At 41.0% G+C, this 23582-nt stretch overlaps 3 protein-coding genes across 5 annotated transcripts in view; 2 read left to right on the top strand and 1 right to left on the bottom strand.

Moving 5' to 3' along the window:
- The first annotated feature begins 399 nt into the window (after positions 1-399).
- Positions 400-15199, top strand: Pmpcb (peptidase, mitochondrial processing subunit beta). Its single transcript, XM_042684513.1, has 13 exons — positions 400-527; positions 1216-1356; positions 2311-2397; positions 2712-2841; positions 5576-5774; positions 6096-6175; positions 10292-10404; positions 10924-11067; positions 13054-13214; positions 14431-14516; positions 14644-14732; positions 14865-14940; positions 15030-15199. The coding sequence occupies exons 1-13, from the start codon at positions 429-431 to the stop codon at positions 15092-15094; spliced, it is 1470 nt and encodes a 489-aa protein (XP_042540447.1). The 5' UTR covers positions 400-428; the 3' UTR covers positions 15095-15199.
- Positions 8536-9049, top strand: LOC122111786 (low molecular weight phosphotyrosine protein phosphatase-like). The gene has a single exon (XM_042684514.1). It carries the CDS (start codon positions 8548-8550, stop codon positions 9019-9021), a length of 474 nt encoding a protein of 157 aa, XP_042540448.1. The 5' UTR covers positions 8536-8547; the 3' UTR covers positions 9022-9049.
- A 124-nt stretch (positions 15200-15323) lies between the features above and the next one.
- Dnajc2 (DnaJ heat shock protein family (Hsp40) member C2) overlaps positions 15324-23582 on the bottom strand; it is a 43034-nt gene continuing 34775 nt past the window's right edge. For all 3 annotated transcript variants that reach the window (XM_042684509.1, XM_042684510.1, XM_042684511.1), the window contains 5 exons: positions 18931-19115; positions 18297-18397; positions 18105-18212; positions 15969-16123; positions 15324-15454 (listed from right to left, as the gene is read on the bottom strand). In XM_042684509.1, coding sequence (XP_042540443.1) covers positions 15380-15454; positions 15969-16123; positions 18105-18212; positions 18297-18397; positions 18931-19115 — 624 coding nt within the window. In that variant the 3' untranslated portion in view covers positions 15324-15379. The remainder of the gene's footprint in view (positions 15455-15968; positions 16124-18104; positions 18213-18296; positions 18398-18930; positions 19116-23582) is intronic.

Genomic DNA, 23582 nt, shown 5'->3' with positions numbered 1-23582 from the left:
GCTGAGGATCGCGGTTCAAAGCCAGCCCGGGCAGAAAACTCCGCGAGACTCGGATCTCCAATAAACCACCAGAAAACCGGAAGTGGCTCAAGTGGTAGAGCGCTCGCCTTGACCAGAAGAGCTCAGGGATAGTGCCCAGGAACACACAGACACACACCGACACAGACAGACACACAGACACAGACACACAGACACAGACAGACACACAGACACAAACAGACAGACACACAGACACACACACACACACACACACACACACACACACACACACACACGTGTGCACAGATTGCCTAATCCGGGTTATATAACACTGCGCTGCGTTGCGCTGCGTTATCCCGTTGCCGTCACTAGATGGGGCCCGCCTTCTTTTCCGGAACCTCGGGTCACGACCCCGGAAGCACATCTTTCCCGTGTGGTCCTTAACTGTCATGGCGGCGGCCGCAGCCCGAACCCTGTTATTACCAGCGGCGAGGCGGCGTCTGTGGGGTTTCGCCGAGAAGTTCGTGGTCGGAGGTGCCGCCGGGCAGGTGAGCTTCGTCCCTCTGGTCTGAGCGCCGTGCCGGGCGGTGCTCGGCGAGGCAGGCAGGTCCCTTCGCGGGCGCTGCGGCCTCGCGCCGCGCAACGGGCCGGGCCGCCGCGCAGTGGGGGGGGGGGGGAGGGAGGGAAGGGGGGAGGGGGAGGGGGAGCGAGCAGGGGGTCGTTCTCAGGCTGAGGGAAGCTTCCTTCTTCGGTGTCACTCCCAGGCGGTGGGTGTCTCTCTCAAGAGGTCCTATCTACCGTGCTAGCGTAGTGGCTGCAGATCAGGGGAACTAAACACCTAACGGTTATTTCTCCGACCCAAGCTTCCACCCCAGCTGCCTGCCTTCTCCTCCATATGAAATCTTTCTGAGAGGTTTGTTTCTCTCAGAGTAAAGATAAATTACTGCTTATAGACATGTTGCTTTAAGATACTGATGAGTTAAGAAAAAGATGTCTTAGACTGGGCAAGAGCTAGATCCCAGTGGAACAGAAGTTGAGGAAGAGGCGGAAGTTTTTGTTTGTGTTTTGTATGTTTTCCCGCTTGTGGTTGTTGGTGGAGATGGGAGTCTTTAGCTGTTGTCCACTAAGGTGGACAGCCTAGGAAAGAGGATTTTATAGAGTCTATTTCAGATAGATTTGATTTTTTGACATTAAATACCAGAATAGTAAGGTTTGCTTTTCTTCTACCTCAACCAGCCATTGTATTTTGGAGGAAACAGACTAAGAAGTACACAGGCTGCTACACAAGTTGTTCTTAATGTTCCTGAAACACGAGTAACATGCTTGGAAAATGGACTTAGAGTGGCCTCTGAAGATTCTGGGCTGTCAACATGCACAGTAAGTGATCTGAATGATGCCACTTCATTTAGGAGAAAGTAAACTCAACCTTCAGCTCTTTAGTTGGCCAGTGGTGATTATTTTGACTTGAGCAATTTCTCTGAACCTGGTTAAACTTTTATATCAAGTGGAAGTGAATCCACTTTCACCATCTATGTGTTTCTCATATACTATTAAATTTATTGCTAGTAGTAGTGATGATAAAGAGGTATTTTTGCTGGGATATTCTGTGCCAGATGTTTTACATCTTTTGTCTTGTTTTTAAAAATTCTTTTTTAGTAAGCATCTCACCTTTTTTATAGATGAGGAAGCAGATTCAGGGAAGTTAAATGGTTTTGTACAAGATTATGCAGGTAATATGAAGCTTTGGGCCACAGTTTTCTGACAGTTTCTCTAATGTTCTTTATACCACAGTTAAATGATTGTAGTAATGAGTTAGGTTAAGAATCTGAGTTATAAGGTGGGTGCTGATGGCTGATGCCTATAATCCTAGCTACTTAGGAGGCTGAGATCTGAAGATCTAGTTCATAGCCAACCCAGGCAGGAAAATCTGTAAAAATCTTTCTCCAGTTAACCACCAGGACAAAAGAGAAAAAAGAAGTGGCTTAAGTGGTAGAGCCCCAAGCACCAGCCTTCAGCAGAAAAGCTAAGGGAGATCACCCAGGACCTGAGTTCAAACACCAATACACATACACACACATATGCGCGCGTGCAAGGATCTAAGTCATTATTGAAACTCATAAGTATGTATTCTACACCTATTTCTAGCCTGATAGTCAAAAGTTTTATGTCTCAGTTCATGGGAATGAACTGTCAATTCTCTCTGGTCAAGGAAACTTTAGTGGTAAGACAGAAAGCATTTGTCAGGAAAAGAGACTACTGGAAATTACCCCTTATCTTCCCCCAAAAAGAAAAAAATTAAAAAATTTTAAATTATTCTTTGATTGCATTAAGGTTGGACTGTGGATTGATGCTGGAAGTCGATATGAAAATGAGAAGAATAATGGAACAGCTCATTTTCTGGAGCATATGGCTTTCAAGGTAGATTGCAAGACTTATTTTTACAAAAAAAAATGCATTCTCTTTAAGAGGTAGTAAGCACAAAAGTGCTTTAAAGGCAAGAACTACTTCATTAGTATGACATGTTTTATTTTCCTACAACAATATCTGGTATCATTACTGCTAGCTGCTTTGTAAAAGCAGTTTAGTATATTGAACCTTAATATGTTTTATAAACCAAACTTGTCCATGCCACCAAACTCACATTGGCTTCAGTCTTCCATATTCATTATCTGAAGTGTTTGGAATAGACAAAGGGTAAGGTATCATAATTTGTTTTTCTCTTTTATTTCAAGGGCACTAAAAAGAGATCCCAATTAGACCTGGAGCTTGAGATTGAAAACATGGGTGCTCATCTTAACGCCTATACCTCCCGCGAGCAAACTGTATATTATGCTAAAGCATTCTCTAAAGATTTACCAAGAGGTATTATTATACTACACATAATGTACTTTTCAGAAATAATTTTGTACTATTGTTATGCCTATTGTAAAACAGTGGCCTAGAAATGTGAAAAAAATGAACCAAGTTCTGAGTGAGGGGGAGCTGTTCTTATTTCTGTTTCTCAACAGTGACAGAGTGCCAGAGTTCGACCTCAAGTCTTTGTTTTCACTAGGCAGGTGCTGTACAACTTGAGCTATACCTCCAGTTTACACAAAGCATTGTCCTAGTGTAAGTAAAACAACCATGCACTATTGTTTTACACCTGTAATCCTAGCTACTCTGGAGGCTGAAATCTGAGGATCATGGTTCAAATTCAGTCCAGACAGGAAAGTCTATGAGACGCTTATCTCTTATCTTTTTGGTTAACCACCAAAAAGCCAAAAATATAGTTGTTGCTCAGGTGATAGAGCACTAGCTTTGAGCTAAAAAAAACTCAGGAACAGTATCCAGTCCCCGAGTTCAAGCCCCAGAACTGGTATAAGGAAAGAAAAAAAAAAGTGGAATACTAATCTCTATGATGCAGAAGAGTTTGGAGGAAAATCCTGAATTTGTCACCATTTTTATACCTACTGTATTTAGAAAATGCCAGGGAAATCTACTTAATAATAGATTGCCCTACATGTAAATTACAAAGTAGAAAATTACATTAGAAAATATGTAAGTATGTGGAGAGATTCATATCACTACAGTACCCACCACCCCTTGTCCTGGGGCTTGAACTCAGGGAATGAGGTGCTGTCATTGAGCTTCTTTTGCTCAAGACTAGTGTTCTACAAGTTGAGCCACAGATCCACTTCCAGCTTTTTGGTAATTTATTGGAGATAAGTCTCATCTACTTTACTGCCTGAGCTGGCTTTTAACAGTGATCCTGAGTTGCTAGGAGTTCCTGGTGTGAACCACTGGCACCTGATACTCCAGGATTTTTAAACTAGTTTTTTTTTGCCAGTCCTGGGGTTTGAACTCTGGGCCCAGGCACTATCCCTAACTAGCATTCTACACTTGAGCCACTGTGGCACTTCTGGCTTTTTTTTGTGATTAATTAGGAGGAAAGAGTCTCATAGACTTTTCTGCCTGGCTGCCTTTGAGCATGATCCTCAGATCTCAGCCTCCCGAGTAGCCAGAATAACAGGCATGAGCCAACAGTACCTGTCTGAAACTAATTTTTGTTCATTCCTCTTTTGTGTTGACTGCCTCTAAGTAGTTGCTAAGCATGCAGTGTCTGCAAAACAGACACAATATCTGCCTTCATGGAGCATATGCAAAAAAACATGTTACTGGAAAGATTCATTCAATTAAATATAAATTCAATTAAGGTACATTATGTGCAAGTTGTAAATATTACAATGAAAGTGTGGTGCACAGTGAATTTATGTTAATTTTTTTGTGTGGGGGGGGGTCAGTCGTGGGGCTTGAACTCTGGGCTTGGGAGCTGTCCCTGTGCTCTTCAGCTCAAGGTGCATGCTCTACCACCTGAGCCACAGAGCAACTTCCGGTTTTCTAGTGGCGATAAGAGTCTCACGGACTTTCCTGCCCGGGCTGGCTTTGAACCGTGATCCTCAGATCTCAGCCTCCTGAGTAGTTAGGATTACAGGCGTGAACCACCAGCACCGGCCTATGCTAATTTTTTTTTTTGGTTGGTCATGGGGCTTGAACTCTAGGTTTGGGTGCTATCCCTGCACTCTTCAACTCAAGGTGAGCGCTCTACCACTTGAGCCACAGCGCCACTTCCCTATGCTAATTTTTTTTTTTTTTTTTGGTCCGGTCATGGGGCCTGAACTCTGGGCTGGGCACTGTCCCTCAGCTCTCCAGCTCAAGGCTAGCGCTCTACCACTTGAGTCACAGCGCCACTTCCGGCTTTTTTCTTTTTGCTTATGTGGTGCTGAGGAATCGAACTCAGGGCCTCAGGCATGCAAGGCAAGCGCTCTACCACTGAGCCAATTTCCCAGCCCCCCCCATGCTAATATTTTTAAGTAAACTATAATTACAGGGCTGAGAATGTGGCTTAGTGGTAGAGTGTTTGCCTAACATGCATGAAGCCCTGGGTTCAATTCCTCAGTACCACATAAACAGAAAAAGACGGATGTGGTGCTATGGCTCAAGTTGGAAGAGTGCTAGCCTTGAGCAAAAGAAGCTCAGGGACAGTGCCCAGGCCCTGAGTTCAAGCCCCAGAATTGGCAAAACAAAAATGAAAAAATTGCTTTGAAGTACAAGTAGAGGATTTCATGACTAAACTGAACCTAAACTGGGAATACCTGGAAAGGCTTTCCTGGTGAAGAGAATTTTGGTCTACCTCTGATTATGTAAACAGCAAGTAGATCCAGGGGCGATTGGTATGAACAGTTAAGTAGCAGTCAGAGGACAAAAACAGCAAGTACAAATCCAGAATTATGAAATGTGGCATGCCATAGAATACCACCGCGCCATTTTCGGCTCTGATAGTTTCACAGAATGGCCTGCCTGAGCTGGCTTTGAACCAGTCTGCAGATCTCATCCTAAATAGCTAGGATTTACAAGCATGAGCCACCAGCACCTGGCTGTTTCACATTTTTATTTCAATGCTGTCTTTTTAGTTATGTCAAATATGAAAATCTTTTCTTCCTAAGCTAATCATTTAGTCAATAGTGAATAATAGTATCATAGTTCTAATGTTGATTTAAGAAAATTTTAATAGAAAAGTTAAGATTCTTAGTGTTCCTTATGCTTTCATTCTAATTAGCTGTAGAAATTCTTGCTGATATAATACAAAATAGCACATTGGGAGAAGCAGAGATTGAACGTGAGCGTGGAGTAATTCTTAGAGAGATGCAAGAAGTTGAAACCAATTTGCAAGAAGTTGTTTTTGATTATCTTCATGCCACAGCTTATCAAAATACTGCACTTGGACGGACAATTTTGGGACCAACTGAAAATATCAAGTAGGTTTAATTTTCACAGTAAAAAATGACTTACAAATTTTCAAAAAGTGTGTTTTAAAAAATTATTTTCCTCCTAAAAATATGCATGGAATTGTAGTTGGCTGCAGTTGAAGTTATGCAATTCCCAGCTGTCTGGACTCTTCTGGAATAAAAAAAAGTGTCAAATCTGTCTTCCTGAATATAAATAAGATGAAGCTCTTTGATACATACTGTCTGTACCCTATTTCTTTTTGTTATACTTTTTAAGATCTTGTTTGCTTTAGGTGTATTATGTAAAGATGCATGCTTTCTGATATCCTTAAAATTGCTTTACTTTTACAGATCTATAAATCGTAAGGACTTAGTGGATTATATAACTACACATTATAAGGGACCGAGAATAGTACTTGCTGCTGCTGGAGGTTAGTCAATTTAAATTTTTATAAGTGTTTAAACACAGTGGTGATTATATGCTTCTCAAAGAATTTTTTATTTCCAGAGCAAACTGTTGAAGGAATGAACAGAAGGCCTGGAACCAGACTCTTGTTTTCTTTTAGTAATTTTCATTTATAGAAAAACTTAATGAACCATTCAACACCTCAGTATACATACATAGTGGAATTGACTTATAAGACAAGGCCTAATTGAACTATAGGTGGTTATATTGAGAAGTTACTGTTCTATAATTAGAGAATCTCTTAAGATTTTAAATTATTTCTTGAGAAACATTCATTCTTTCATGAGCTCAGTCATGTAATCACTAGATCTACTAACCACAGAAAATACACAGGAAGCTATGAGAATGTATTGTGAACCAGATTCTGCCAGTTTCCTAGCAGCCTAAATTTAGGCAACAGTATCTTTTAATTGATTTCCAGTTTTCTTTTTGTCATTTAGTATTAGAGCAATGTGGATAGATGCAGTATACTCTGGGCCCGGGCACTGTCCCTCAGCTCTTCAGCTCAAGGCTAGCACTCTACCACTTGAGCCACAGTGCCACTTCCGGTTTTCTAAATAGTTTATTGGAGATAAGAGTCTCATGGACTTTCCTGCCCTGGCTAGCTTTGAACCACGATCCTCAGATCTCAGCCTCCTGAGTAGCTGGGATTACAAGCATGAGCCACTGGCTCCTAGCTTATTTGTAAATTTTTAAATAGTTCTAACTATATTTCTGAGTTAATTACCTAGGGGTAGAGAAAGTAATGAAAGTGAAGGTTGAATGTCTCTTATTTATTGTGGCTCCTGGCAACATTAACTTGTCCTTGTGTGATAGACATGATACTCTGAAATGTGCCAAAGTTTCTAAAATATCTGATACTGATTGAGACAAACATTTTAAATTGCCTTGGTTAAATGAAGCCCCAGCAACCATGCTCCCTGGGACTTCTCTGCCCTTTTGAGTTTTATTTTGGCATTGTTGATGTAAGAGCTTTGGCTAGTTAATGGTGTGTTTAATTATATTGTTGGAACATAAATGTTGACATATGTTATAAACGATGGCATCTTAAATTCAATGGAATAGGCAATTTAAGGCTGTAGTTACCACTCCAAGTTCCCTTGCTCTTTGTTTGGGGTAAGTGGAGGTAGTGGTTAGAATACTAGCTAAATATCGTGCACATCTAACAAAGAGGATTAATAGATGATGGTAATACTACGGTGCAAGTGTGCATCTGACATCCTTGTCATGCAATGGTCTTCTGTTTGTGCTGCCAAACAGAAGATAATATCTAGATTGGTATCTAAGATTGATCTCTATGTAGTGATCCCAAAAATAATTTGTCATTCACTGAATCGTATGATTTATTTGGAAAATACGATGTAAGCTGTGTAATATTTTATTTCATTTACAGAAATCTTAGTTCAGTGTTTTTTAAAGGCACTTGAGCTGGGCGCCGGTGGCTCACACATGTAATTCTAGCTGCTTAGAAGGCTGAGATCTGAGGATCACAGTTCAAAGCCAGCCAGGGCAGAAAAGTCCATGAGACTCTGATCTCCAATAAACCACTAGAAAACCAGAAGTGGCGCTGTGGCTCTAGAGGTAGAGTGCTCGCCTTGAGCTGAAGAGTGCAGGTACAGTGCCCAGTACCAGAGTTCAAGCCCCATCACCACCACCAACAAAAAAAGGCACTTGATCAAGCTGGGTATAATATGTACATCTATAATCCCAGTGACACAAGGGTCACAGGAGGATCATAGTGCAGGTTTGCCTAGGCATAAAACAAAACCCTATCTTAAAAAAGTAATCAACACATGCCAGTGCTGGTGGCTCATTCCTATAATCCTACTCAGGAGGCTGAAATCTGAGGATTGCAGTTAGAAGCCAGCCTGCTGCCTGGAAGTTAGTTTTAGTTCCAGTTAACCAGTAAAAAGCCAGAAGTGAAGCTGTGTGGCTTCTAGCTTTGAGCAAAAAAGCTCAAGAATGAGGCTGGGAAGGTGGCTCAGTGGTAGAGTGCTTACCTTGCATGCATGAGGCCCTGGGTTCGATTCCTCAGCACCACATAAGCAGAAAAAGCCAGAAGTGCTGCTGTGGTAAAGTTCTAGCCTTGAGCTGAGGGGAAGCGCCCAGGCCCAAAGCTTAGGCCCCAGGACCGACAAAAAGAAAAGAAATAAATAAATAAAAACTCAAGATCAGCAACCAGGTCCAGAATTCAAACCCCAGGAGTGACACAAAAACTTTAAAAACACACACACACACAAACAAAAACACACACAGAAAAGGAGTAGTTGGAGGCGTAGCTTGCCTAGCAAGCATGAGGCCCTGAGTTCAAAATCCAGTACTGGAGCACCTGGGAAGATGGCGGAACGCAGTCACAAGTCCGTGCTAGTCGTGTGTCTGGGTAACATTTGCCGGTCACCCATTGCAGAAGCAGTTTTCAGAAAACGTGTAGCTGACCAAAATGTTTCAGGTGATTGGAGGATGGACAGGGTGGCCACATCCACATATGAAGTGGGAAATCCCCCTGACTATGGAGGGCAGAGCTGCATGAGGAAGCATGGCATCCCCATGAGTCACACTGCCCGGCAGGTTACCAAAGAAGACTTTGCTACATTTGATTACATACTGTGTGTAGATGAAAGCAATCTGAGAGATTTGAATAGAAAAAGTAATCAAGTTAAAAACTGCCAAGCTAAAATCAAAGTGCTTGGGAGCTATGATCCACACAAACAACTCATTATTGAAGATCCCTATTATGGAAATGACTCCGACTTCGAGCTGGTGTACCAGCAGTGTCTCCGGTGCTGCAGGGCCTTCCTAGAGAAGGCCTAGTAGACCAGCACTGCCCACAGCCAAGCCAGCCACTAACCCCACTAGTCCTGTGCCTAAGCGCAGTGGCGTTCCTTAGCCCCCAGCCCCTGTTGTTGCTTCAGCTGACTTTTTTTTTTTTTGGGGGGGGGGGGTCCGGTCGTAGGGCCTGAACTCTGGGTCTGGGCGCTGTCCCTCAGCTCTTCAGCTCAAGACTAGCGTTCTACCCCTTGAGCCACAGCGCCACTTCCGGCTTTTTTTCTTTTTGCTTATGTGGTGCTGAGGAATCAAACCCAGGGCCTCAGGCATGCAAGGGAAGCACTCTACCACTGAGCCACCTTCCCAGCCCCACTCTTTCTTATCTTAAAAGTAACTGTAGTGACAATTAGTTTTATTTACCTGAGATAAGTTTTTGTTTCAGGAAGTTAAAAAAATCTAGCACTTTCTCCCTCCCCTCCCCCCCCCCCCCCCCCCAATCCCCAATGAAGGGAAGGATCCTTCACTGGCTGAATTCTGTGTCCTACATTTGAATAGTAAAGAATATAGAAAGCTGGCGCTGGTGACTCATGTCTGTAATCCTAGCTACTCAGGAGGCTGAGCTCCTGGACTGCTTTTCAAAGCCAGCCCAGGCAGGAAAGTCCGTGAAACTCTTTATCTCAAATAAACCACTAGAAAACCAGAAGTGGTGCTGTGGTTCAAGTGATAGAGCACTAGCCTTGAGCTGAAGAGCTGAGGGACAGCGCCCACGCCCAGAGTTCAAGCCCCATGACTAACAAAAAACAAAAAGAATATAGAATCTAAGAATTTCTTAATCTAATCTTAGATTAATTCCTGTTAAGAGTTGGATGTCAAATAATGAACATGTAGATTACTATGGACGTATTAAGAAAATTTAGATGAAAGTATTTGTTCCTGAATTCTGCCAACAGAACTGAAAGAATGAAGCATACATGTATGTACAGCTTTTTTGAGTGAGGTGGACCCCATTTTATTCTTTCCTACTTTGAAAAATAACTTATTGAAATTTGCTTTTTACTAGGTTTGTTATAGTTATGGTTTTGTATAGTGATTGCTTATCTTTAGCTGTGAATACACTGGTATATTGATGTATTTTTATAGAATGAGTTATGCAACCCAGATCTTAATATCAAGAAAATAAGTATGCTCTTAGAGAAAGTAGTTTATGTAATGTACATTTTGTACCTACTAGAGCTTATTTTAAAGCAGTTTACAACAGCTAATTGTTTTATTTAGGTGGTATTCATACATATGAAAATGTTTTCCTTCAATTTAGGTGTTTCCCATGATGAACTGCTTGAGTTAGCAAAGTTTCATTTTGGTGATTCCTTGTGCACACAGAAAGGAAATATACCAGCTCTGCCTCCCTGCAAGTTCACAGGAAGTGAGGTAGGGCAAGCCTCCTAGTTAGAAGTAAGCCTTCTAGATAGATATATTGTGTTACATTTACAAATGAGTATACAAAATGTGTATTTCTAATAGGAGTTTCTAGCAGTGTTATAATTTGGTGCTTCTGTGCTTTTTCTTTGGCACTCTTTTATTTATATATGGAAAAGCATAAAAGTAACCTTATAATAACTAGAAATTTTGGCTTTCACATTGAGTTTGCTCTTGGCTGAGTTCTTCTCACAGTACGTTTGTGAGGGTAGCTGTTAGAGCCAGAACTTGCAGATTTACTACATACCAGCTGTAGCATTAAGACCCAAGCGTAGTTTTCCATGGAAGGAGATCTGATGCTGGCAGCTACAAAGAACTCTAATAGCAATGGCAGTACAAAAATAAATTCAGTTTAGATAGAAAAAAGTGTCATGAGCATTTTAACATTGCATAGCACTGATCAATCTTTTTGTTTGTTAATAAGCATGTTATACAGTTGCACTTAACTACTGTTTTTTTTTTCTTAACCAGATTCGAGTGAGGGATGACAAGATGCCTCTGGCGCATCTAGCAATAGCTGTTGAAGCTGTTGGTTGGGCACATCCAGATACAATCTGTCTCATGGTTGCAAACACATTGATTGGCAACTGGGATCGCTCTTTTGGTGGAGGAATGGTGATTGATTTTAAAAATAACTTTTGTGTGTGTGTGTGTTGTACATGTGCATGAGTGAGTGCATGCGCCAGTCCAGGATCTTGAACTCAGGGCCTGAGCACTGTTCCTTGAGCAATTTTGTTCAAAGCTACTGCTCTACCACTTGATCTACAGCTCCACTTCCAGCTTTTTGGTAGTTAATTGTAGATTGTCTCCTGCCCCAAGTGGCTTCAAACCATGATCTCATTCTTCTGAGTAGCTAGGCTTATAGATAGGCATGAGCCACCAGAACCCTGCAAAAGTTAGTTTTCTGAAATGTTTTTATATTTCATAGAATGTTTATATGCTATTTTTTGAAATGACAAAACAGAGATTTGTACTATGACTTTGGCTTTTTAGGGGGGCTGGTCATGGTGTTTGAACTAAGGGCCTGGGCATTGTCCCTGAGCTTTTGCCCTCAAAGCTATCTCTACCACCTTGAGCCACAGAGTCACTTTGTTTTCTTATGGCTAACTAAAGATAAGAGTCCCACAGACTTTCCTGCCCTGGTTTTTTTTTTTTTTTTTTTTTTTTTTGGGGGGGGGGGTGGTCCGGTTGTGGGACCTGAACTCTGGGCCTGGGCACTGTCCCTCAGCTCTTCAGCTCAAGGAGAGCGTTCTACCATTTGAGCCACAGAGCCACTTCCAGCTTTCTTCTTTTTGCTTATGTGGTGCTGAGGAATCGAACCCAGGGCCTCAGGCATGCAAGGCAAGCACTCTACCACTGAGCCACCTTCCCAGCCCCCCCTGGTTTTGAATCAAGATCCTCCGAGCTCAGCCTCTTGAGTAGCTAGGATAACAGGTATGAGTCACCGGTGCTGGGCTTATACTTTTATGTTGTACTTAAAAATATAAACTGAGTCCAGTGCCAGTAGCTCACACTAATCCTAGCTACTCAGGAGGCTAAGATCTAAGGATTGTATTTTTAAAACCAGCCCAGGCAGAAAAGTCAATGAGACACATATCCAGTTAACCTCCAAAAAGCCAGATATGGAGCTATGGCTCAAGGGCTAGAACACAACCTTTAACAAGAAAGCCCAGCACCTATGCCTTGAGTTCAAGAGCCCCAAGACTAGTGTGTGTGAGCACGGGCATGTGTGTTTTATAAACTGATCCTGGATTGGTATGTAAGAAAAACATGTATCTTTGCCACAAAGTTTGACAATATAAGGATAGAATTAGTTAAGTTGCTGTCATAGTAGCAGTTAATAGTAGTTATTAATATGGTAGTTAATAATACTCTATCAATGTTAATACTCTGAATTCAGTGTATTACTGAAAACATGAATGTTTTTCATTAGAGCACAGTGTTTAGGGATGCAGCCAGTGATGTTAGCACATGCCTACTGGAGAGGGAGGTAGAAAGGTCACTGAATTTAAGGCCAGTCCAAAGATAGTGAAACTCAAACAAAATACAAAGGGTTGGAGAGATGTATTTCATGAGGTAAAGGGCTACCCTAGAATGGGTGAGGCCCTAGGTTCAAAGTTTAGCAGGATCTTATAACTTGAAAAACATATAAAGTAAAAATAAAGCCAACAGTAAATTATAGGAAAATGTAAATGAAGAGATTCTTTGTACTGTGCTATTTTTATAGCTCTTCTGTAAGTGAAATTCCAAGAGTATTGACTTGTATGAAGGATGTCATGAAACTATATGTCATGAGAGTATCTTAAGCTTTATATCCAGCATAATTTTAAGCCCTTAAGCATTTGTAACTAAAAGTTCTAATGGGTTGATAGCTGCAATGGATTTTTTTAAGTAGGTATAGCTGTTACATTACATACATATAAGGATTCATTGCTTTTACATTATACATTGGACTAGATCATCAATAGTTGTTTTGTTGAATTTTAAATTTACAATTGAGATGTAATTTATTTAGCCTTCTAGGGAGTTCTCTACTTGCCATGTATCTCCTTGTTCATTGCGATTTGAATGTATATACCTACAAGTCTTGTTTTCTTGCAGAATTTATCTAGCAAGCTGGCCCAGCTCACTTGTCATGGCAATCTCTGCCACAGCTTCCAGTCTTTCAATACTTCCTACACTGATACAGGACTATGGGGGCTCTATATGGTTTGTGAACCAGCAACGGTTGCAGACATGCTACATGTTGTTCAAAAAGAATGGTGAGAAATATGTAGTTTAAATCTTATGGCAGTTTTCTCATAACTTTAGTCTTCAAAGCAGTACCAGTGGTTACCAGTGTTTTTAAAGACATTTCTTTTAAATTATGTGTGAAGCTGTTATGTACTGCAGAAAGTTCATCTTTTGGAAGATAAAGAACCAAAATGTTTAAAAGAAAATACCTCTAAAATTTATTTGCCTTGGGAATCTAAGATTATAAAAGTGAATCTAAAGTTGTCATTGTCAAAAGAAAAATGTTGTGTTTTAGCTGGCGCCAGTGGCTCACACCTTAATCCTAGCTATTCAGGAGGCTGAGATCTGAGGAGGATCATCCCCATGAAATTCTGATCTCCAATGAACTACTCAAAATGGAAGTGATGGACTGGGAATGTGGCTTCGTGTTAAGAGTGCTTGCCTAGCATGCATGAAGCCCTGGGTTTGATTCCTCAATAACACATAAACAGAAAAGGCCAGAAGTAGTGCTGTGGCTCAAGTGGTAGAGTGCTAGCCTTTAGCAAAAGAAGTTCAGGGACAGTGCCCAAGCCTTGAGTTCAAGTCCCAAAACTGAAAAAAAAAAACAAAAAAAAAACAAAAAATAGAAGTGTCACTGTGGCTCAAGAGGTAGAGCACTAGCCTTGAGCACAAAGAGGCTCAGGGAAAGCGCCCAGGCCTTTAGTTCAAGCCCTAGGACCAGCAAAAAATAAAAAATTAAAATAAAAAAAAAAATGGTATTTCAAATATGAGTGTTTCAGTCAGTAGTCTGAGGCAAAAGGCCTAACAATGTAACTTTTAATTCTTTCCTCCACTGTTCTTTTGCCAGGATCCTGTGGCGGGATCTCAGGGCCTGGGCCCTATCCTTGAGGCTTTTTTGCCCAAGGTTAACGCTCTACCATACATTCACAGCACCACTTTCAACTTTTTGATAGTTAATTGAAGATAACTCTTGCAGATTTTTTTTCCCCAGGCTGGCTTTGAATTGTGATCCTCACGTCAGCCTCTGAGTAGCTAGAATTACAGGTGTTAAGTCACCAGTGTCTGGTTCTTCCACTATTATGAGGTTAGACTATCATGTAAAAAAATGACATCTGGCATTAACTATAATAATCTCTTATGTTGTGGTATAATATATAGAGTGTCATTTCTGTTTAAGTCATAAACTTACAGATTGCAGGACATTTTCCGACTACTTTACAATGCTAGTTTTTAACTGCTTTTTAGGATGCGACTCTGTACAAGTGTCACTGAGAATGAAGTTGCACGAGCGAAAAATCTTCTAAAAACAAACATGTTGTTACAGCTTGATGGTAAGAATAAAGACTTAGGTAGTTGCCTAGTGTACCTAGCACTATAACAACAAAAAAGCTTAACTTAACCATCATCGTACATGGTTGATCTATATTCCAGTATTTAGTTTACCACTTTCTTTAACAGGCTCAACTCCAATTTGTGAAGATATTGGTAGACAGATGTTGTGTTATAATAGAAGAATTCCAATCCCTGAACTTGAAGCAAGAATTGATGTAAGTAGCCTTTATATACTGTTGGGTCTTGTGTTAAAATGTGTTTGTTAGAGAAGCTAAAAAATACAGTCTAAATCCCAGTATCCTAAAAATTCCAAATATAGAATGTTAATGACAGCTTTTCTGTTTCAGGCTGTGAATGCTGAGACAGTTCGAGAAATATGTACCAAATATATTTATGGCAAAAGTCCAGCTATCGCTGCTGTTGGTAAGCCAAGTTCCTTTTCTCTTGTGCACAAAGTTGGTCATGTATTTTTCTGTTAATTCAGTTTTAATTATATTACTTTTCATTTGCAGGTCCCATTGAGCAACTACCAGACTTTAACCAGATTTGCAGTAACATGTGTTGGCCTCAAAATTAAAACGCCAGTATAATCAAATATTCCCAACAATAACTATGAGACTTGCAGGTTTTACATGTCAATCAGTCCCTACAGGGAGAAATAAAAATGTACTTGGAATTTTGAGTAACTTATTGAGTCATATTTTCAAAGGACTGGACTGCCACCCTGATTGCCACCCTGATAACCATTTTGTGTAATGATTGGTATTTGTGTGAGGAAACTTGTTGGGAAGCAGCACACATCCCTCTACAGTATTTTCAGTTTTATTATAAAAATGAACACATAATAAAGATTGTCATTACATCATTTCTTAGCTCTACTTGCATTTAGCACTTGTTCTTGAGCAGCTTTCTTTGCTTTTACCATTTCAACAAGTTCCTAAGAGAGAGAAAGGTTTACATTAGAAGCTGTCATTTTAAAATGGACATAATTCGTTTGTTGTTTTTTTGTTTGTTTTTGTCGGTCATGGGACATGAACTCTTGGCCTGGGCGCTGTCCCTTAACTCTTCAACTCAAGGCTAGTGCTCTACCACTTGAGCCACAGTGCCACCTCCGGTTTTCTGAGTGGTTTAATTGGAGACAAATGTCTCACAGACTTTTCCTTCCTGGGCTGTCTTTGAACTGCAATCCTCAGATCTCAGCCTCCTGAGTAGCTAGGATTACAGGTGTGAGCCACCAGCGCCTGTCTAAGCATTTATAATTATTATGTTAATAATTTTAAAAAGTATAATAGTATTGTAACATTAATAAGTTTTGTCATTACCAGTCATTTCTCTATAGTAACTTAAACCCATTAACTACGTTAACCACTCAATTAGCATGCAAAATTAAAATGGTAACTATTTCATAAGTTACAATTTAAATGATCAAGTAATCTATAAATGCTAAAAACCTTGTATCGTTTCATGCAATCCTTTTTTGTTCTGCCAGGAACTGCTTCTGCAATTTTTTCCCATCTTTCAGGGGTATTTACTGGGTATGTTTTCAAAGCTTGTTCTAGAAGCTTCTGCTCTTCTGTTGTCCAAGGTGTGAAATCTGTGCATGGACCTGTTTAGTAAAAATATTTATTTAAAAATTTGGTAGGTAGGAAGAGCTGTCTTTGAACACTTCCCCAGGTGAGTCTTTTGGTACATAGGTATCTTGCTACCCATTCTAGTCTGGCATGTGTAGTTTTGAGCAAACAGGTAAGAAATACATATAAACGTGATGAAGAGAAGAAAACCAATTCGCTCCCCAGAAATTAATCTTTTTTCCCCCCTTTGTTATTTTTGTTTTATTTTCTGTTTGTCTTGTTTATTCATTTATCTATTTTGGTAAGGGTGGGAGTGCAGCACAGAAATGGAGAGACAAAGGGTGAACAAATGGAGCAGTGGTATAGAAATTAATCTTCTTGAGGGCCATTTAAACACAGTATAATAGAAAATATCTGCTAGTCTCTTCAGACCTAATATGTTCACCAGATCTTTTTTTAAAATTACATTTAAAGCTGAACTTTTGTGCTCAGAAATACAAAGTCATTACTTAAAAGCTGGGCTGAGTGATGCATACCTGTAGTCCAAGCTACATGGAAAGCTGAGAATTACTTAACCCTGTGAGTTCTGAGGTAAGTCAAGATTTCTGATTATTCATTACAGGTTAGAGGAAGTTCTTTCACAGTACCCAAGTACCTTTTGCCAAGTACCCAAAACTTGAGTACTACAGAGTGCTATTGAGGTAAGCTGCAATTAGTCAGTGTTGTAATTTATCTTTTCAATATATTTGCTAAAATCTGTAGAGCCAATGTTGAGTACTTCTAGTAGCCATTAAAGCAGGTCTTCAAATAAACTTCTTACACTTGAGAAAACATGTCAGGAATAAATGTATTTAATAAAGTTACTAAATATTAACCCACCTCTGAGGGTAAAATGCAGTATTAAATGTTGAAAAGCTATCTTGATTACTATAACATAATGCACTAGTGGCAGCTCATACAACAAAAGCAGTAGCATCTTATACAACTAACATTCTGATTACTGCTTAAAATCATGTTCTGTGAAACTGGGTTTTGATCTCCTAGTTGAAAAAGAAAAATAGCACACATGGCAAGGCAGAGAACATATTATCTGTATTCAAGGCAGATAAAGACTTTTTTTTTTTTGTTAAAGTACTAAGGCTTGCTGACTCTTGGCCAGGATCCTGCCCAAATGTATTCTGAACAGGTGGGATTAAAGTAATGACTACTAGATCCCACTTCGTGAGGTTTGTCAGGACTGGTCTCTCCTGATTTCTATCGGCTGATTAGCTGTGGTTTACAGGTACAAGCTACTGCCTTTGAAGCTTTTTTGAGGATATCCTTTTAATTCCATGAAGACCTTAGATGGATGTCATTTTAGTGGTCTAAAACATGCCTTGCTAGATTCCTCTTTAAAAAAGGTAGAAGCATGCCAGGTGCCAGTGGATCACAACAGTAATACTAATTACCCAGGAGGCTAGGATCAAAGAACAGCAGTACGAAGCAAACAGAGTGAAAACAAGTTCAAGCCCTGGTACTAGTGGGAAAAAAAGTGACATCCAATTGTTTTTTGTTCTCCAGTAATTTCACAATGTCAAAATAAAGCAATGTTACAAAATTCCTGTAAGAGATGGCACTCAGTAATGAGTGCTTGCCTAGCAGTAGCAATGTTGAGGACTGGTTCATCAGCACAGTATAAGTTTCAGTCAACAACTATAGTACATCTTTCAAAATTAGGAAAATAACTAGATAAGGTATTATAATTTGTTCAGCTATCTTAATGGGATTTTTATAGCAACTATTGAAAAAGCACAGTATGGAATCTGAATAGAAAACTACAATTCAAGTAGTGGCTAGTCAATCTGTGACTTTCTTTTAAAAAACAAAACTCAACACCTCCCACCCAACCCTCCCCAAAACAAAGATTTCATCTTCCAAGCCTCTAAACTTTTATTCTTAACTTATATCCCAGGTCTTGTGTATCTTCAAATAGCCTGCAAACCATGGCTAACAACTTAAAGAAACACAAAATTTTACCTTCAAATCGTTCTGAAGGTGCTGCATTATCTGCCTGGGGTACTACTCCATGTTCTTTTTTAAATTTATCAAAAGCCTTTTTGTTTATGTCATCTTTTTGATGAGGATCTGAGAAATGAAAAATTTTAACATTTAATCTTTCACACAAATTATTAAAAAGATTGCATCCTTTTTTTAAAAAATGTAACTCACCAAGTTTTTGGAGACTCTTTGCTTTGATAATCACATCTTTGGCAGTTCTTTTGACACCAGACGAAGAATGTATGTTCATATAATTTGCAATAACCTCCCACCTAGAGCAAATGGTATAAAAGCTCAATATTATTAAGGGAAAAAAATCCATACACATTTGTGTATGCCACCACATACTTCTTAAGGAAACTATATAAACACTGCCTTTTCTCATCCACAGAATGCTGATGGGTTGGATCTGAGTCTTTTTTGTGAGTAGTTTCTAAACTAGACTATAAAGTAAGCTCTGGTAAAGGTGGAAAGCACCAAAGGACAAACTAGCAAAGGAAACCACAGGACATAAAGCCCAGTTTCTGGCACATAATGATGGCATAAGCCAACACCAGCCGTCAACACTTAAGTTTCATGATCTTCAGTTTCCAGAGAAATGGATGAAGCATCTTGCTATCAAGTATGTGTTGATATAATGGATAAGACAAGCAGATTTATATTTTCCGTTACTACACATAATTTAGTGGCCTTTCTAGGCAGAAGCTTTATCTTTTAAGTTTGTACAATATCTAACACTTGAGAGTTCTGGCTACATCATCTCCAGGCTCCAGTATGTGTTGAAAAGTTTCATAAAAGCCAATACCTTGAATTTGTTCCAGCAGGGAAGAGATTCACAGCTTTAATTAGTAATTGTAGATCATCTTCCGACCAGTTTTTACTGCCACTCCCACTTCCGCTAGTTGACTTCTCTGCGTTCTTACATGCTTGTCGCATCCGTGCCTCAGCTTCTTCTTTCTCTTTTCTAATTTGTTCGTTTATTTCTTCTATCTACATAAATAGTACAGGTACGTCAGGGTATTCAAGGATCTTGCTACTCTGTACTTCATTTATTGTTGAGACTTTGTAGTTTCAGCTCAATGTTATCCTCACTCTAACCCTATACTCTTCCTTAGCTGAACTCACACTTGTATCAGCTTTTCACCCTGTTTTCCCATATTCACGTGCTATCTACAAATTGACCAATACTCAAGAGATTCTCTACAAGAGGAAAAAATAATATAGGACAGTGACTGCTATTATATAAGTGCTATCCTTTACTTGTAGCTTATGAACATAGCTGGGCACTAAAAGGATATTAAATTAAGGGCATTAAAAGGATATCTGCAAAAAAAGTTTCCAAGACAGTAGCTCATACCTGTAAACCACAGCTACTCATAAGAAAACTTTTGAATGACCTTAATGCTTCTGTCAATTGTTGTCTTTGTCTCATTTATCTTCTTCAATTTCTTAGAACTAGTCATCAATTCCTATAATTTTAAAGTTGAATTCTCGTCCCTCATAATCCAGAACCTTACAATGACATTGTTAGAACTACTTGAAATCGACCTATTGCACCTTTCTCACTAGTGACATAATAAATACAGTACAGACCCTTCTGTTAGAAGATCTTTCAGTAATGGAAACTACCCTACTAGTAGTAGAAACCTACTTAATTTTTTTCTATTTTTCTTAAACAACTTCATTTCCTAGTTATACTCACGATAATCTTCTACTTTTTAGTTCATGTAATGACTTGACCTTCATTTTAGCAATGACTTTTCCCCAAGGGTTTCCCTGAGCCTATCCTGGCCCTATGACGTGGTCCTCCCTGTCTTGCAGCATTTACTGTGGGCCCTCCATTTTTTATTTTATTTTTTTGTCTGTTGTGGGGCCTAAACTCTGAGCCTGGGCACTGTCCCTCAGCTCTTCAGCTCAAGGCTAGTGCTCTACCATTTGAGCCACAGAGCCACTTGCAGCTTTTTCTGTTTACACGGTGCTGAGGAATTGAACCCAGGGCCTCATGCATGCAAGGCAAGCACGCAACCACTAAGCCACCGGCCCTCCATTTTTTTATTCAAGCTTTTTTTTTTTACTCAAGCTCCTCCGTAGTAGCACTAGCACTGGGGATTTCTCCAAAAGCACCTAGGCATGTGCATATATTTATATGTATGTACACACATATACAGTGCAATACTTGTTGAGATCAATTCAATTCCTGGGTCAGCCTGATTCCTCATTTTCAAATAAAGGTACAGACTAGATAGAACAAAGATTTGGATTTAAATGTTATCCTATGAATATACTAGAGGAATTAGTTGTTCAAATAATGACTGTAAAAGAAGGGGGGGGACCAAGATGGCGACGGGGCAGTAGGGAAATGCCACAGCTCTCTCCAACCAAAAAGAGAGTTCAAGTTCCAACGCTTAATCTCCCCAAGAGACCGACAACAACAAAAAGATGAACACTCAGAGAAAAACCAGAGGTGGAAAATAACAAAAAAAGAAAGAGAGGAAAAGAAGAATTTCAGAACAGAGAAGAGCGAAGACCCCTCCCCCAACCTTTACTGGCCGCGCGGCAGTGCGCCAAGCCGCCGGCCAGCCAGCCCGGCGGGGGCTGCCGGAGCCACAGAGACACAGGGGGCCGCTTGCAGATCACCAGGTACCGGTTTGCAGAACAGCGGATCGCCAGGAACAGAGAAACCTACCAGCCGGGAGTCTCCACGAGGATCCCACCCCCACCCCTCACTTTCCACCGGAGCAGAGAGGCTCCATCCCGCCAAAGCCACCCGGCACCAGCAGCACGACAAAGGGACCTGTCAGCAGAACACCCGCCCAATCGCGATCGCAACAACCCGGGTCCCAGAGACAGGGGGCTGCCTGCAGATCACCCACGCACTCAGACCCACCGGATCTCTACAACCCGCGAAGAAGCCGCCTGAGCGTGGACACTGTTGACCCGACAGCTTCAATAGAGGCAGAGACAGAAAAGAATCACACAGAGCCACCACCGCCCAACCCAGCCCACAACCACCCCAACTGAACTCGGATTGCAACAACAACTGACGACCTACACCACACAGAAACAACCAGCTCCAGGGTGAGTACCCCACAGGGGACAGTGTATCCCTCAAGGGAGACCAGAGCTGGAGGGAATCCCCAGACCCTGACCTAGACTCCCTACCCCAACACCTGGACCACAGGACCCACTAAAACTGGGAACTGTCCGAGAGCTCCACCAGCCCGTGGAGCACACTCTGCTGGCCAGGCCAGAGCAAGAGTGCCCCTGGAAGGGAGCTTAAATGCCCAAGCCAGGAACAGCGCCCCTGGGTCAAGACTACCAACAGTAGAAGAAATTTGAACTGTGTCTTCCAGGCTGCATAACCTAGGTGGTATACACATCAGCATAGGCCTAACGAGCGCGCTCCAGGCTGGGGCCGGAACCAGGCCCGGGGATCCGGCGCCTGAACAACACAACCAACTCCTCCCAACTGAAGTAAAAAGCTGAGCATACGCCTCAACAGAGGGGAGAAAATCAGGAAACAACACTCCCCGGGAAGCACGCCTGTGACAACAAAAGACCTGGAGGCTCAGGACAAGAGAAGCCCAAACCCCACCAAAACTCCACCCATATACCCTAGGCTGGAATTGGGCAACACAGGCTGCCAGCACCTGATAGTAAGCAGGAGCTCAGGCTGATAAGGCGGCTCAGCAATAGAGTGATAGTCTTGGATGTATGAGGCCCTGGATCTGATTCCTCAGCATCACAAAAGCAAAAAGGGTCAGAAGTGGTGCTATGGCTCAAATGGTAGGGTGCCAGCCTTGAGCTGAAGAGCTGAGGGACAGCACCCAAACCTAGAGTTCAAGCCCACAACCAGCCCAAAACAAACAAACAAAAACACATCAGGAGCCCATAGCAGACTCCAGTATTTGGGAGAGTGCATCCAGAGCATCTGATCTTCCCAAGAGCACCCGTAGGAGCAAACACAAGCAGTCTAGGCTGCTCAACCCTTCCAAAGGCGGGAATTGCCAGCAATCTACAGCAGAGAGCTGAGAATCCTAAGTAAGTCAGAATAGCAGCTGGAAATAGGCTCCCAACAGAACCCAGATCAGGCACAGACTCTCTCTACCAATACAGAATCAGCAACCAAGCAAAGACAGACACACCAAAACAAAATTGAAGAGCAGTCTCCTGAACCCCCATGCGAAAATCACAGAGAAAAATCACAAGGTTTACCACCACCCAGGACAGCAAGCTCACCTCAAAAGCCAATAACTGCCAACCCAGACTGATATACCCGGCAAAGCTAGGATTCACATTCGATGGAGAACTGAAAACTTTTAATAGCAAAGAAAAACTAAATGAATACATAAACATTAAGCCAGCATTACAAAGAATTCTAAGAGGGGGGACACAACATGAAGAAAGCAACCTGGAACTGGGACCTGCCCCAAACAGGCGTTACTCAAAGTCTAACTGAGCAAGCACAGGAGGAAAGGAAAGAAGAAAAACTTAGGAAAACGGAATGGCAGGGACAACAATGCATCTCTCTATACTTTCTCTTAATATAAATGGGCTGAATTCACCAATTAAAAGAAAACGAACTGAGGACTGGATCAGAAAACAAGACTCATCCATCTGTTGCCTTCAGGAGACCCACCTCTCAGACAAACATACAAACAAACTCAGAGTGAAGGGGTGGAAAAGGATCTACCAATCAAATGCCCCCAGTAAGAAAGCAGGCGTAGCTATCCTGATATCTGATAAAATAAACTTTTCATTAAAATCAGTACAGAAAGACAAGGACAGACACTACATATTAATAAAGGGAACAATCCAAGAGGAGGATATAACCATCATCAACTTATATGCCCCAAATATTGGTGCACCCAGATATGTCAAACAAATACTCTCAAACTTACAGAATAAAATAGATCCCAATACGATAATACTAGGAGACTTTAACACACCACTCTCACCAAAGGACAGGTCTACCAACCAGAGGATTGGCAAAGAAGCTACCGAATTAAGTGAGGCCATACTTCAAGCGGAATTAACTGACATCTACCGAGTATTTCACCCTAAAACAACACAGTACACATTCTTCTCAGCAGCTCATGGAACTTTCTCCAAAATAGACCATATCATAGTTCATGCAAGGAACTTAAGCAAATACAAAGGGATCGACATAATCCCCTGTATCCTATCTGACCACAGTGGAATCAAGCTAGCTCTCAATAACAAAGCATACCGCAGAAATTTCTCTAATACATGCAAATTGAACAGCACACTCCTTAACAATGCCTGGGTAACAGAAGAGATCAGAGAAGAAATAAAGCATTTCCTACAACTCAATGAAAATGAAAACACCTCACAAAGAAACTTGTGGGACACAGCAAAAGCAGTCCCGAGGGGCAAATTTATTGCCTTCAGTGCCCACATCAAGAGAATGGAGACAGACCAAGTAAATAATCTCAT

The sequence above is a fragment of the Dipodomys spectabilis genome, unplaced genomic scaffold, assembly GCF_019054845.1.
Source record: "Dipodomys spectabilis isolate Male_0828 unplaced genomic scaffold, ASM1905484v1 ptg000089l, whole genome shotgun sequence".
NCBI lineage: Eukaryota > Metazoa > Chordata > Mammalia > Rodentia > Heteromyidae > Dipodomys > Dipodomys spectabilis.
This window is presented reverse-complemented; position numbering and strand designations above follow the sequence as displayed.